This window comes from Centroberyx affinis, unplaced genomic scaffold, assembly GCF_046629955.1.
Source record: "Centroberyx affinis isolate AG114_WGS23_722 - 3 ecotype Tasmania unplaced genomic scaffold, CSIRO-AGI_Caff_v1 ptg001711l_1, whole genome shotgun sequence".
Taxonomy (NCBI): Eukaryota; Metazoa; Chordata; class Actinopteri; order Beryciformes; family Berycidae; genus Centroberyx; species Centroberyx affinis.
Genome location: NW_027280122.1, coordinates 300 through 9,962, shown reverse-complemented (window position 1 = coordinate 9,962; position 9,663 = coordinate 300). Strand labels below are relative to the sequence as shown.

The window sequence follows — 9,663 nt, the reverse complement described above, 5'->3', positions numbered from 1 at the left end:
AAATCACCAGAAGACAAACAAACAATAAACACAAATAAAACTTAACACACTAAGTAACACTAAAACAAACCAAAAAATAATAAATGCAAACACATACCATATATCATCACAACATATATCAGTAGGCCTAACAACCTAAATAAGTAACAAAACATTAGAGGAGAAAGGAAAAAAAAAAAAAAAAATTCAAATTTTACACTTTATGCTTTTTTTCCTTTTTTTTTTCTTTACCAGCGACACGTTCGACTACGCTTCTATTATCGTGATGTTTGACTTTGAATCTCTCTCTCTCTCTCTCTCTCTCTCTCTCCCCCTCTCCCTCAGATGGTCGATCCCTCCTCCTCGCCCCCTGCCTGGCCGACACCCCGGCGGCGCGGGTCCTAGAGCGGGCCGTCCTGGAGTCGCGGGTCCGCGAGGTGGAGGAGGAGAACCGCCAGATCCGGCTGCAGCTCAGCCAGTCGCAGGGCACCGCCGCCCAGCCGCCGGACGGTAACTACGGCAACCAGCAGTGGGGCGCGTCGGCCGACACCGGGCCGGAGGACGTGGAGAACACGGCGGAGGAGAAGAACAACCACACCGAGTGTCCGCGCTCGCCCACCGTCCAGAAGTGTGAGGTCAGTCGCTGCCGGAGCCTGAGCCTGATCCTGGTCCTGATCCTGATCCTGATAAATGACTATGGTCACTGGTGAAAAGACGTTCAAAACAGGTTCAGAAGTGAATGTTTTTTCACCGACCATTTGAAGACGTTGATTGAACGTTCACATTTAGACCATATTTCACCGGGATATTACACCGGTGAAATATGGTGTAAATGTGAATCCTTCCACATTTCACCTACCAGTGCAATATGACTTTGGAGAAATACCTTCACACTAATCAATGTCGTCTCTCTTTCAAGCTACAGCTGAACAAATGATCAAATGATTAAACAAATTTGTGTTTTGTGACACGGTGATGTTGTAACCGCAGTTTAGCTGGTTGAAAAGAGGGCGAAAAAGAGGTCTGAGACGTCTCAGACCAAATATCACCCAGTTTTCAACTAGAAATCAACGTTGAAAACCCGGTTGGTGCTCACTGGGTTCTTTCAAAACTCACTTTCTGCCCCGTATTCTGTTTTGGAACAAAAAAAACAAAAACAAAAAAAAAAACACCATTGGAGTTTCATGACACTCCTTAGGGGCCATGACACGGGCAAGCGATGGCAAAAAATTAGAGATGGGATGATATATCGAAATTCAATATATCGCAAAACAAAAATGTGATAATACATATCGTGGGTCCGAAAAATGAATCACATTATTAGCTGCATTTTATTCTGCTGTAGTAATCACAAATGTACGGAAGAGGATTAGGGCCACATGTGAAAAATGTATTTGAGTTCTGAGTTTAAACTCAGAATTCTGAGAATAAAGTCAGAATTCTGAGTTTAAACTCTGAAAAAAAATGAAAATCATCGTCTACAAGTCATGTCTGTTCTTTCTTTGGCAGAATCTAATTAATAAAAAGAAGTAAAAGTTGTATTGTTGTAAAAATTTAACTTGAATTCTGAGTTTAAACTCATAAAAGTTAAATTTTTCAGTTTAAACTCATACAAGGTGAGTCTGGATTCGGCCATAATTTACTTTGCATGTCGTTGCTGTCAGGTGAAAACCTTGTATCTCCAAAATGTCAGCTTTTCAGTAACTAAGAAAAACAGCCTTGATTTTAGCTTGATGACGATACAATTTTGACATTAACCAATGGGGTTTGAAAGGGTCTCATCAGCCCAAGAGGTCAGAGAAGTTTCTCCACAGAGGAGCATGTGATCGTTTAATTGAAGTGAAAGCATAAAAATCACCAACACTGGAGTAACGAGGTTTTCACAAGACAACAGCACCATGGGAAGAAGACTGATGGGACCGCAGCTAATTAGCAGCTGAGGTGTGAAGATTCATAGTTCAAGTTCAATTTTTACAACAGTACAACTTTTACTTCTTTTTACTAATTAGATACCGCCAAAGAAAGAAAAGACATGACTTGTAGACGATGATTTTCACAAGCGCGACGAAACGCGTGATGACAGCTGACAGTGTGGAGGAGTGAAATGTCTCACCTCCGGCCGCCTGACCTGAATTTGCCTCTTGGTAAAACTAGAAACTGTTAAACTGGATCCTGGCAGCTTGACACTGCTGATGCACTGGGAAGGTGATGAAGCTGGACTGTTTTTTTTATTTTTTTTTCATAACTTTATTTAAAGAGTTTCTCCCTACCTCCCCTGGGACCAAGAGCGCGCTCAAAAGGAAGGAACAATGAAATTAGACAGATTCGCAAACATTTAGGGGAGAGAAGAAAAAGTAAAGGAATAATGAATTAAATGATAATAAAAAATAAAAAAATAAAAAGGTCTAATGTATAGACATTAGTTATAGTAGCAATAGGCTAAATAGGAGAAACATTAGTCAGGTGGCATGGTATATCAGAGCAGGGGTTCTCAACGTGGGGTCCGGGGACCACCAGGGGTCCTTCAGAGGGTTCCAGGGGGTCCACAGCAAATTTATGAATTTTTAAACTTCACCATTATTTCATTTACAATAAGTTAAGGCACTTAGAGAATGTAGAAGAATGACTGTTTGGATCATAGTTTCTCTGTTATCTCTCTACCTACAATACAGACAGTCATGGAGTTCTGGACAAAATCATATCTAACAATAAAAATATTCTCAGATTTGAGTTTGAGAGATAAAATCTCATCAAATGGGGGTCCGTGGCTCTAATGTGGACTAAATTAGGGGTCCTTGATATGAAAAAGGTTGAGAATCACTGTATCAGAGGGTCGGTTCCTTTACATATTCAATATTAAATGGGGACCATACTTTAGTGAACTTGTCATAGGACCTGCTCAATGACTGTCTTATTTTCTCAAGCTGGAGCAAGGACAACACCTCCTGTATCCATCTTTTGAAGTGTGTGTGGGGGGGGTGTTTGTTGCATTTCCAATTCATGAGAATAAATCTGCGTGCTATGAGGCTACTAAATGCTATCGCTTTCTTTTGTGCATTTGTGGCATGAGTTTCTCCAAAGATGGTGGTGAGTGGCTTGGGCTCAACAGGTGTATTACACAGAACATGAAGCTGGAGGGTTAAACCTCTCCCTCTGTCCGTCTCCCCCCCCCCAGCTGATCCATGTAGCGTGCGTCTGTGCCGGTCACAACGCCAGCAGAGACGTGGTCACCCTGGTCAAGTCTATCCTCTTCCACAGGTGAGCTGAACGGTGAATTTAACAAGCCTTGATCCGTGTCTTTTTCTCCCACAATCTCTAAATCTCTGTCTCTTTCAATTCATGTTTTTTTTTCCAGTTCAAAGAGCTTTGCTGACATGAGTAAACATAGGTTGACGTGTCTAGAACCAGGGTTCCTATGGGCCTTGAAAATCCTCGAATCCTACTATAAAATGCGGAAAAGTCTGTCCTTCTGTCTGTCTGTCTGCATCCATTTTGCTCCTCAATGGGTTGGCCAATCAATCTGAAACTGCACATGGGCATTAAGCAGTGCCATAGGCAGGGACTGACAAAGCTGATTTTTCCATTTTCCCAAATTTAGGCTGTTTATGCGCATTTTTGGCAAGTCTGCGCCGAGTTGTGGCATGTTGGACTAGTGTTAGTGGATTTCAGAAAAATAAAATAAGGCTGTAAAAGGTTTTGGATGGCATTGAAAGTACTTTTTTAATTACAATTTTGCACCCAAATTCAACATATATATATGCCTCAGCTCTCCATCCTAGCATCAATTTAACATCTTGTGGAAAACCCTGCATTGGCGATCTGCTGGTTTAAAATGAAGGATTTACCCATGAGGCCTCTGCGAAGCCTAATTTTGACCAATGTCATGTCTTATACCAAATCCTGCTAATTTCACCAAACAAGACCTTGAAAGTCACTGAAAAGAGATAGATAATTATATTAACTGACAGATGGCTGATGGTTGAATATTTTGGCATTATCTGGAAACTACCGGTAGTTGTGAATGTTTTTGAGGCTATTGCTTTAAAATGAAATGTTCATATATTTTATGTGGAGTATATCTGTGTTGAACACCAGAGAGGCCAGGTGATTGATGGCAGTTTTGAGTTTTAGAATTGAAAAATCTCAGCTTACAAAATCACACAAGGAAATAACAGAACTATATTTATCCCTCTCAGCTGACACTCTGTTGGCCTTTTCTTACATTCCAATCTGCTGGCTTTTCTAGTCAATGAATCAATCAATCAAACTTTATTTATATAGCACCTTTCAAACAAATCAAATGCAGTTCAAAATGCTTTACAAGCGATTGACAAAACGTAGGATGTTAAAAATGGATTTAGAGACTAATGCACACCAAAACAACCAAAAAACCCCAAATGTTAATTGAATGAGACAACAATAAAAGATGGGTAGTTACGATAATAAAAGATAAAAAAATTAAAATAATACAAGCAATAAAAATAACAATAAAAATAAAATGAAATGAAATACTACACAAAATAAATTGATTATAGTAAAACAGTAAAATGTTAATAAAATAAAATACAATAAAATAAATAATAATGATAGTAAATAAAATAAGTATAAATACTAAAACCCAAAAATTATAAAACACTACATAAAAGCCAGACTAAATAGATGGGTTTTTAGTTTACGTTTAAAAATATCAATATTTTCAGTGTCAATAGTGTGAATATTTTGGGCAGGTCTACCTTATAAATATGCACTACAAATACAAATTGTTATCAATAGCAGGCCTTTTTTTATGACGCAGTTGAGCAGGTGTCTATAAATTGAAGAGCTAGTGGTTTGAGTGTGAATTCAATCATTTTCAGCCATATTATAAATGGGATTTCAATGCTAATGTTTCCTTTGTAATTGTAAAGAAAACTCAGAGTGCTTGCTCTTGCATATCTTCTGAAGCTGAAGCTCCCTGCAGTTTGGGTGATTTGTAACTGTGACCTGTTTCTGTGGTTTGTAACTTAGTGTTGCCCAAATGAATTATGTCTGCTGTTTCCTGGCATGTGTATTGGTTTTCTAACAATGTGACTCCAATCTTCTTGGGTTTGACTTTCAGGGCCTCGGGGCCTCGTTTACAGAAAGGCCTTACAATAAAGATTGATTGTACTAGTGTGCGGATAAGAAAAAAAAAAAAATCACATCAAAGCAGTTTTATATAATCCTTCCAGTTAAGATGGAAAAGTTTCCGGCTCCAGGTCTTTGCCCGGACTTGAGAGAGCAGATGGTTCACAGTGGTTATATGACGTTTTACAGAGGAATGAGCTGAGCAAGACCCGACACCTCACTGTAAAGCAGTGAGGTGTTTTGTCATCGTTTGTTAGTAGAGGCTTTGCAGCAAATCTATCAGACACATACAGTATGTGCTCTATCATGGAGGTTCAGTGGGAAATTGTCTGTCTGCAAATAATGTCTGAATAACAACCAGGCTAGAAAAAGAGAGAAAGACTGTTGTGGTGGGATGTACGTCAGTTCAGTAATGTTTTAAGTAAAATAATAGTCTGATAAAATAGATTTGTATACTGTGACAGTAAACTGTCTTGTCTCAGTTAACCAGAACAAACAGTTGGATTTTGGCTTTAATTGCTAGCTAGCTAACTAGCCAGCAGGCTAATTTAGTAAAGCAAATGATGTTAATGTTAACATGCAAATACTAGCCACTACGCTAACTGCTATGGATACGTTAGCTAGTGTGTTCACAACAGGACAGTGATAGTTCACCAGTGCAGAACACGCATTGGGCCAAATACAGACACACTCTTTGATGTTAAATTGAATAAATTAGCTTCTCAAATATTTTACATCACTTGGCTTTTGGCAGGTAACTTAAAAAAAAATGTGCTAAAAGGTTGTAAATGTATGGAAGCCGAGAACGGCCGTGCTTACAATTATTTTTTTAATGCCGTTATCTCGAGATCACAAGTTTATTATCTTGTGATCTCGAGAAAACAAGCTTTGTTATCTCGAGATAACGAGATAATCAACCCGTTTCCTCATGCCAGCATGCATAGGGTGTCTTGACAACTGTAGCAACTGATTTTTAAGCTGGAAATGTAACTGCAGCAAACAAAACTACACATTTATGCTTCCTGTTCAGTTATGAATCCTCCCCAACAGTCATGACAGTGATCTTGAAGGCTGAAATCAGGTGTGATCAAATGAACCAGACACTCTTTCGAGTTCTCCATATTATCCCGTGATCTCGAGAAAACAAAAGTCGTTTTCTCGTGATAAATTATCTCGTCATCTCGAGAAAACGACTTTTGTTTTCTCATGTGTGGAATTGGCCTACAATACGTTAGCTAACCACAGCTGGTTAGCTGGTTCATCAGTGATGAAATGATCAGTTCCCAGTCAAAAACAGCACAGAAAATTCTGTTGAGACGGCCAAGGTTTCTATGTTTAGAAATGAAAAAGTACTGTTGATATCTGTTGTTGCCCAAGAGCTGATCTTCAATATGCCTGCCGGCCTCTGTGTAACATCAGCTGAAAGCTTTGTCTCCTGGTCAGCTCCTCTTTCAGTTTGTGTATTTGTGGCGACCTCGTTTTTACCTCTTGACCTTGAGTAACAGTCTGTTTCTCCTCTCCCTCCCTCTCATTTTCTTTCCATTTCTCAGGAGAAACCCTCTTCACTTCCACTTCATCACGGACACAGTAGCCAACCGCATCCTGAGTTCTCTGTTCCAGTCCTGGATGGTCCCGTCCGTGCAAGTCAGCTTCTACGATGCAGATGAACTCAAGGTAAGAAGAGCAAGCCGTCAAAACGCTCCTCTCCGTTCGATTCTCCGGTTGGTCCCCGCAGACCGAACGCCTCTCCTCATTCAGGTTGGCATCCGCTCTGTTCTCCGTAGAGTCAAAGTTAGTCAAAGTCAAATACTGCGTTTAGCATATCAAAGGGAAATCTCTGAAGTCAAAAGCAGCTCTGAGTTTTGGGGATACTCAAAGTCGACTCAGATTTATTTCTAAAGCGCCTTTAACAAATCAGATTCATCTTAAAGTGCGTTTACAGAGCAGCAAAGGGCATCAGTACATAAGAGGCATCACTGCAGAAACCAAACAGTACAAGCTTCAATCAGATTCAATCAGATTTTCCATATCAGAGATGGAGGTGGAGGATTGGGAAAGCCACCTGAATTGTGGATTAGTGTAGTTAGAGATGTAGAGGAGGGTGAACCACCTAAACTCATCTTACCCTCAGTTTTAGGCTGACATACATCTTTTTTTTTTTTTTTTTTTTTTTTGGAGAAAGAATTTTAATGAAAACAGTGAAACGATCCCATCACATTGACAGACTGTTTCTTTCACTTGTTTTAGGAAAAATAACAAGAGATAGAGAATGGAGATGTTTTCCAGTTTTGAAAAAAAAAAAAAAGCCTACTAGAATTTACCAATCAATAGGCTATGATTCTAACCTAATTTCACTATTTTGCTCACAAAGGCCTCAAGATGACACATAACTTAACCTATAATGTGCTTTATTTTCATGGCAAAAAGAATTTTGTCAAGGTAGATGTACGTTTTTTTTAACAGATGCGATGACATAAAAGTAAATTCATAGTCCACATAGTAGGTAGTATTTTAAGGGAAAAACAGTTCATGCTTTTCAGAAAATAGAATTCTTTTTGTTTGGTTGTTTGCCACGTTGGTCACCAACTGGAGTCCACAGTTTACCCAGCTTTCTAATGTGCCAGGTCAAAACTTCATGGGCAAGATATAAAAGGTATGAAACCGGCAAGATAAAAGAACGACCGAGTAAGTGCTTTTCTATCCAAGCTTGTTTCTTCTTTTTGACTCTGGCGTTTTTCTGCAGTTCAAACCGTTTTCCAGGCTCTGATCTGTGCCAAAGTGGAAGCTATGAGCCGACAGTCTGTCCTTTGAGTCGCACTGGCTCATGTCTAAACTGAAATAGGACTCTTTTCTTTTTGTCGTGGTCCAAGCCGAAGCCTGAAGAAGCACCAGTGTAATCAGTGGATTATGAATCATTGATTTGTCTGTTCTTACATCACAGCACCGATCTGCTCATGCTGGCTCTATCTGGGGAATCAGGTGATACATCTGACAGACTAGAAGAGATTTTTGTCACTACAAAAGTAAAAATATATATATATATTTTTTTTTAAGTATCTTGTTACTAATTATTATAGACCCAAAAAATATATAGGACAAAATACACAAAAGTAATGAAATATGCTTTTATCAAAAATATGTGTTGGAAATACTGTTCTTAGAAAACCTGGTAACACTTTACAATAAGGGTACATTAATTAACAGTTAACTAATGTGTCTGGTAATCATTTACTAATGGTGTTCATGTTAACTAAGGTATTAATTTATACATTATTTAACAGTCATCTTTATAAACTATTAAATAATGTATAAATCAATACCTTAGTTAACATGAACACCATTAGTAAATTACACATTAGCTAACTGTTAATTATCTTATTAAGTATTAACCAACCCCTCAACTTAGTGACCCTTATTGTAAAGTGTTACCAAAAACCTTGCATCTCCAAAATGTCAACTTTCAGAAACTAAGACAAAACGGCTTTGGTTTTAGCTGGACCACCATGTATTTTTGAGTTGATATAATTTGGTTTTGAAAAGGTTTCACAGAAGGCTTGTAGAATCCCCTCAACCCCCAGAGGAGCATGTGATCCTTCAGCTGAAGTTAAAACGTGGAGTTACGGGGTTTTCACCAGACAGCGGCGATGTGTAATGGAGTTGGACGAGCTGGTTAACAGAGCCCCTCCTGCTCAGACGCTTCACACTTGAGGGAAAAGAAATACACCAAATTATTCATTTTTACATCAACTTGATGAATGTGCTCTCACAGTGATGGGAATGCAGGGAGCTGACATGCATAACTTTGTGTGTGTGTGTGTGTGTGTGTGTGTGTGACTGCAGCCATGTTCTCGGGAGCATAACTATGTTCCCAGGGTCCTATGTTCCCAGGGTCCTATGTTCCCAAGGTCCTATGTTCCCAAGGTCCTATGGTCCCAAGGTCCTATGTTCCCAGGGTCCTAAGTTCCCAAGGTCATATGTTACCAGGGTCCTAAGTTCCCAGGGTCCTATGTTCCCAAGGTCCTATGTTCCCAGGGTCCTATGTTCCCAGGGTCCTAAGTTCCCAAGGTCCTATGTTCCCAGGGTCCTATGTTCCCAGGGTCCTAAGCTCCCAAGGTCCTATGTTCCCAGGGTCCTAAGTTCCCAAGGTCATATGTTCCCAAGGTCCTATATTCCCAGGGTCCTATGTTCCCAGGGTCCTAAGTTTCCCAGTTCAGTATTCTGTTAACACACATTAACTCTCCTATTGTGTTCAGGTCAAATTTGACCCATTTCAAGTTAAAATATTTCATAAATATTATCCAGTTTTTTTATTGGAACAAGGCTTCAAAACAGCTATATAAACACAACAAAACCAATGGTTATCATTTGATTTGATTTTGAAGGTGTCTAACCCTAACACTAACCCTAACCAACCTAACCTAACCCTAGAACTGGGGAACATATGACCCTGGGAACATAGGACCCTTTGTCATGTTCCCATTATGTGCCATATAAATCTGGGAACATAGGACCCTGGGAACATAGAAATGACTCCATGTTTTTTCTCTGCTGTTCTGTCAGCAGACTCCAACCTGTATG

The 9,663-nt window shown here is 39.4% G+C and overlaps 1 protein-coding gene across 1 annotated transcript; it reads left to right on the top strand.

The window, feature by feature from the left end:
• Nucleotides 1-324: 324 nt before the first annotated feature.
• On the top strand, nt 325-6,759 carry LOC139651691 (xylosyl- and glucuronyltransferase LARGE2s-like; the record flags this gene model as incomplete). The annotated part of the gene is made up of 3 exons (XM_071528705.1): nt 325-614; nt 3,155-3,237; nt 6,636-6,759. Coding segments are annotated over 3 exons (497 nt in total), but the record flags the coding sequence as incomplete, so codon positions are not given.
• Nucleotides 6,760-9,663: the final 2,904 nt, after the last annotated feature.